The sequence below is a fragment of the Porites lutea genome, chromosome 13 (assembly GCF_958299795.1).
Source record: "Porites lutea chromosome 13, jaPorLute2.1, whole genome shotgun sequence".
In the NCBI taxonomy this organism is placed as follows: Eukaryota; Metazoa; Cnidaria; class Anthozoa; order Scleractinia; family Poritidae; genus Porites; species Porites lutea.
In genome coordinates, this window is record NC_133213.1 from 17,350,687 (window position 1) to 17,356,874 (window position 6,188).

The following is a 6,188-nucleotide window of genomic DNA, read 5'->3' on the forward strand; positions in this document are numbered from 1 at the left end:
TCAATGGCACTACAGCTGTTGTCTTTAACACAAGCAGCAAGATTTGACAGCACCCGCCCCACCCCTGACCCCTTCATTGAGCATCTGATCCACATGATCAGGAACAACAGCCTGATTTAACATTTTCCTTTGGAGTTTTGTGACTGGTAAGTTCAATAAATCCTCCTTGATCTGTCCCTGTTTTGTGGCTCTGGGACAGACCACCATTTTCTTCTGAATAGTTGTCCAACAGTTCTTGCAAAAGGTAACTGAAAATAACAGAAAAGTAAAGGAAATTCTCTGGGATGATCAAAATTATTATTCATAATTATTATTCTGATCGACGGGCTAATTCTTCATATTGAACCAAATGGCCCTTACAGCACCTTATTATTATTATTATTATTATTATTATTATTATTATTATTATTATAATAATAATAATTATTATTATTATTATTATTATTATTATTATTACAAATGTTTTCAGTGTTATTAATTGCTTCCTACACTCTCCTAGAACCGGGGTCAATCCTTGGTCCTGAGGTATCGGGTGAGTTTTTCATTTGATGGACAGAAACCTTCTCAGTATGTGCGCCATTCCTAGGACGATGATCTTTACTGGCTCCAGGGATCTTTCCTAAATTCTGGTCCATTCCCTCCCTAAGAAATCCCAGTGCACCAACAATAACCGGCACAGTCTCTGTCCTCATTCCCCACATTCTCATGGTTTCAATCTCAAGATCTTTGTATTTTGAGAGCTTTTCAATGACTTTTGTAGAGGTGTTTCAGTCAGATGGTACCGATACATCTGTAAGTTTGCAACACTGGTTGGCATGGTCCTTGATCACTATATCAGGGTTGTTTTCTGACAGTTCCCTATCTGCATCATCATCATCATCATCATCATCATTATTATTATTATTATTATTATTATTATTATATCATTATTCATTGTTCCTTCCTTTTTGTTGACTAATGCATGAATGTTTCATTTTGTACTTAAAAAAAAACTGGTTACAATCACAAGAATATTTTGAAAGTTAAGAGATTAAACCTTACTTCATTGTTTCAGTGACGTTGATGTCCTCTTTGACTGACATTTCTGTCCAGCCTAGAAATCCATTCTCTCTGCACATTTTTTCAATTATATCTTTCTCAACAGGTCTTGTGGCAAGGTCACTCTGATGATCAAAAAGTTGTCAAAGGATAGAAAACAGATTTCTCATCTACAATTCCTATCTCTTCTTAGGATTACAAAATAATTTATGAAAACTTTATGACTTTTAGTATCACCCTAGCAACTTTAAAATAATACTGGTAAGTATTAATTTTTTTTAAATCTTGGTTCTTCTTATGTTCATATAAGTGAACCTAACATAAGCTAGTATAATTATGGCTTGTTTGCAATTGCACTGTCCTTGGAAGTGATTCTGTTGAATGTTGTCTAAGTTATTCATGTGCATAAATAGGTACAAAAAAATTACGAAAAACTCAAAACCATTAATCCCCTTCAAATGCCACTTGTCCTGCAATGGGAAAACAAACAAGACATTGACACAATGTAAGAGAACTCCCGTTGATGTACATTAATTTTTATGATCAGAACATGATCCAAATCATCAGAGTACTTACTGAGTTTATTAGGACCACTTTAGGTTTCTGGGAAACTACCCACCTACCCCTCCCCTAAGCACTTACTTTATTTCCTACCAAGATACATGGGATAGTGTTCCCATTCGGTAGTGTGCACTTCCTATCCAGATCTTTTTTCCACTTTACAGTGCTATTGAAGGTATGTTGACTAGTGAGATCAAACATTATAACGCAAGCAGCTGCCCCCTTGTAATAAACTCTTGTCATTGACGTGAATCGCTCTTGCCCTGCAGAGACAGAATAATTTTGTTCATTAACAAGTATAGTTGACTCCCGTTATTGCAGACACCCTCAGGGGGAAGATTCAGTGTCTGTAATAGTGAGAGTCTGTAAAAGTAACCAGCAGAATTTTGGCTCAATGAATTGGATATCGAGGATACCGCACCATAGAGCTTTTATTTGTGGTATTGATGTAAGTGACACTGTCAAAGCTATTGGCGCATAGAAATAATAGAATTCCCTCATATTAACTGAACATTCACCATATATTTGTTACTGTTACAATTTCTGTTATTGTTCCTTTTTTAGTAAATATTTAAGTTTTGTTTTGAACAAAAAAGAAATAAGCGCCCTGTCTCAAATAAGCACTCTATCTCAAATAAGCACCCTCCCTTGAGGTACCAAAGGTGAATAAGCGCCCTGGGCACTAAATGGACACCTCACGGTAAGAGTAAAAAAATCATTTTCACATCAGTGGCTTTGTACCTAGCCTTGCTTTGAAACAGAGGCTTGCGGCAATTCCGAAATGCCCTTGACATATTCACTTAGTCAAGGAAATACCAATATTGCATGGCGATACTCCAGGACTGTTTATTTGGTTCGATGCAAACAAAACAACATACAAACACAATATTTCAATGCAAACATCTTTGTTAAATATATGTGTATAAAAACTTGCTGTGGGTCTTTCCCTGTTAATTTTCATTATTAATTTTATAAGGTAGGGGCATGGCTAAAAAATTTCAACTGCATGTTCAAAAACTCTTCCGTTGTGAGGCTACCCAAAAGACTCATGGTTTTGCTAGTAACATGTCACTGACATTTGAAATAAAATAATAAATTGAAACTAAAGTAAAGAGCAGATATAATAGCTAACCTACCAGCAATATCCCATAACTTCACCATGTTCAGTTCACAGAAAGAAACAATAACACAAAATAAAAATAATGTCATAAGTAAACAAATGGAAATTGGGACAGGGTGTGAATAATTCTCAAATAATAAAAAAAGCAAAAAAAAAATGTTGAAAAACAACAACAACAAAAAAGAAACAAACTACAGTAATACATTGTCAAACTGTATGAACTGATCACGCGTTCCTAAAACTGCTCTGTGTCACCTGAACAAGAGAGTGCTGATCTCTAGGGTATGAGATTTGCAAAAATATAATTATGGCATACTTTTGAGTTACACTGACTATGGAGTTATCTAAACATTACAAATGTTCAGTGTAGCTTGGAATGCTACATTGAAACCTCAAGGAACGTTAATAAAAAAGAAAGTGTAGATCTGATCATTATTCTTTTATGCAAAAATCCAAAAATACTTATGAAAACAGACCACACTTCGCAATGCTACCACTGCTTTCCCTGCAAATTGACATCTGAGAAACCAGCGCAGAAATTCCATACTGATGACACATCACTACCCAGATCTGGGTAGTGCTTCTATTAAATATATTGGTCGTGTTGTGCCACTTGTGAAATTTGCTTCAACCAATCAGAAGCACTACCTAGATTTGCATCATCAATTCACAGCCAAACCATTGGTCGTGTTGCGAATCTTGTCTCTTTTCTCAGGCTACTTTAAATGTTGGGTGGTAACTACATACAATGTACTTTGTTGTAGAGTACTGTATGTTTGAAAATGATGTACAAATGTACTGTTGCAAATCTATACCCACCTGAAGTCTCACTGTAGTATCCTCAGACAGTTTAATGACCTTTAATGCAAAATCCACTGAAAAAATGCATGAACATGTGTTAATAATTTTGTAACAGTTGTTTAATAGCAGGCATCATTTGATTCACCTAGCAATTTTAAAAATGTTTCCATCCTTAAACACCCACACATTGAGGCACCATTTATAGGTATTCTTATATTGGACTCTCTTTTCACATAACCATAAGCTGGATAAGTGTATCAGCATGGGTAAAAATATTGTTTTTCTCACCCAGTAGGGTGAGACCAAATCCCTGGCCCCAAGCTCTTAGTGACAGCCCTGCATACCGCCAGCTCTCTCTGGGCAGACACCTCTCTAAGACAGACCACAGGGGCTAGTCCTAGTGGTGTTGACCATCTTAATGCCAGTTGAGATGGTATGATTTTTTCTTACAACCATTGTGCACAACCATCCATACGTGCACAACTTAAGACATCCTGAAATATCGCAAGCAATGTTATGAAAATGGCTGACTCCGGAATCTTGTTGGCCATGGTTGTCGGCATTTTATGCAAGAAAAGGAAGAAGAGATGAATTATGCTTACAAGAATCCAACCACAGGGAGTTCTCTTCCGAGAAGAAGTCCAGTCACACCTATTTTAAGGAAGACAATTATTGCATGCAACGTCTAAGTTACCCCATGTGTAGTTCCATGCTGTCACTAAAATTCTATGTATATTCTTAGTAGCATAGTGCACACTGCAAACATAGACATCAGGGAATGCGTAAAGTGGTAGCTTACAAGAGGTAAGAAACAATGGAGAATTATTAACCGTCAGGCCCAAAAAGTGGTCGCGGTCGCTTACAGGAGGTGGTCGTTTACCAGAGGTTCCAATTAATTGTATGGCTTTGACAGAGAAAATTTTGGTGTTTTGGATTGGCGGTCGCTTATGGAAGCTGGTTGCACATGGAGGTTCGACTATACTACTACCTGTTGCGAGTCAACTGAAGAATATTCTACACCAAAGGCACCAGTGCAAGGCGTCAGTATAAGCTTACACTAAGTACAAACCGGTTATGCTGTTTCTACACCAAGCATATATACATGGTCCATATGACAGCGAGGTGATCGATAGGCCATGTGAGCTTTTTCTTCTAAACTGTACTGTTTATATCCACAGTGACTGGGTATTCTGAAACTATTCCAACTTCGCACATGTACGAAGTAAAGTCTACACTTAAAACTTCTTTCACTTGCACTTAAAAAACGCTAAGTTTTATTATTATTATTCTCGAATATGAATTATATTAATAAACAACATAACTCTTCCATACCTCCTACTGTAGGCTTGTAATCTCTTCTTGGATGGCTGTTAACATAACGCTGAACAAAGCTCGTTTTTCCTACTGTGGCATCGCCTATTATGATCACTTTAAAAGTTAATTCGGACATTTTAATGAACTTTCTGTCTAACTTAAAACGCAACCGGTGTCCGCCATTTTTCGCTCCGGAAGTTCACGTGACTTTCAGTTGATCTGTTGGAAACTGAAACAAACCGGAAGTGATCTATACTGATTCCGAGAGACCCTGGGGCGAGGATGTACGTTACAGCGGGACTGAACGAATATTTTAAAAATAAACCCCTGAAAAATTGACTCTCCTGAAAGTATTAAAAGCCTCACACTTTGTTTTGTCATCACTTCTAGAGAACTCTCTCCCCACAAGAAAGAATAGAACAGGACCCCCAGGATGTATTTTGTGTCTCTTTTGCCACAGAGATACCACCTGACCTACATGTATTCAATAAAAGCACAGAGAGAGAATGCAAGCAAGCCGAGATAAATGGCTGTTGCCTGGGTGGGGAGAGGAGAAAGTCTCAGGTTAGGATAAAAAATCCAAACACCTTTGTGTAGGATAGACTTCGAGAACGAGGCTAGCCTTGCATAAACAAAGCTTTTTAAATCTCCTGAGCCAAAATGGCCGCCGCGTGACAAAGGTCTATATAGGATCGAAGAGATTATAACTGACTGGCTGGGGCCACTAATAGCGACATTCCAGCCAAGATAACTAAAATGAACCAATCTTTCTTTGGATCCTAGTTGACGACTACTTTTGAGTAACCCCTCCCCCGAGGGGAGAGGGGTGGGCTACTCAACTAAGGTTTGTTTTCGGGGAGGCTCCGACCCAAGGCCCAAACACTTACCCTCTACTAAACCATTTTGGCCAGAAAAGGTACCCTTTCCATACACCTTCTATTGAAAAATGTTACCCCTTCAAATACCTACGTAATGAAAATAATAATTACTAAATCAGGCAGTCTTTTTGTCATTTTCATGCAACATTTTAAAAAACAAAATGATAATTCCATGTTAAAGGCACGTCTTTTCAAAACAAGTTGATTAATTAAAAGCCCTTTTAAATACTTAAAGTGTAGATTTTTCTACCCTTTCATACTTTCACTCATGAATTCCCTACCCTTCATTTACCTGAAGCCCAAAAAAGGTTTTCCTTGTGGGCGAAGCGTTCCTATAAAGGCCATTAAAGGGAGTGCCCCTGTCCAGACCACAAGGCCTTTTTTACAAAATGGGGGTAAGTAGGCTCTCAATTCTCATGTGAATAAAAAACTCGTTTCACATTAAAAGGCTTTGCACTTGGCCTCAGTTTTTAAAA

At 37.6% G+C, this 6,188-nt stretch overlaps 1 protein-coding gene across 1 annotated transcript; it reads right to left on the reverse strand.

Annotated features, from left to right (window-relative positions):
• Positions 1-5,042, reverse strand: LOC140922794 (ras-related protein Rab-7L1-like). Its single transcript, XM_073372818.1, has 6 exons — positions 4,853-5,042; positions 3,539-3,594; positions 2,736-2,751; positions 1,681-1,862; positions 1,042-1,163; positions 1-248 (listed from the first exon to the last, which is right to left on the reverse strand). The coding sequence occupies exons 1-6, from the start codon at positions 4,968-4,970 to the stop codon at positions 98-100; spliced, it is 645 nt and encodes a 214-aa protein (XP_073228919.1). The 5' UTR covers positions 4,971-5,042; the 3' UTR covers positions 1-97.
• Between the last annotated feature and the right edge of the window lie 1,146 nt (positions 5,043-6,188).

What these genes read in the sequence shown, in the direction of transcription:
- LOC140922794 (XM_073372818.1), bottom strand. Translation starts at nt 4,970, where the DNA reads ATGTCCGAATTAACTTTTAAAGTGATCATAATAGGCGATGCCACAGTA. An exon ending in TTACAAGCCTACAGTAGGAG is followed by an intron (nt 3,595 to 4,852) that starts GTATGGAAGAGT and finishes GCATTTTTTCAG; the next exon opens with TGGATTTTGCATTAAAGGTC. An exon ending in AACGTCACTGAAACAATGAA is followed by an intron (nt 249 to 1,041) that starts GTAAGGTTTAAT and finishes TGTTATTTTCAG; the next exon opens with TTACCTTTTGCAAGAACTGT.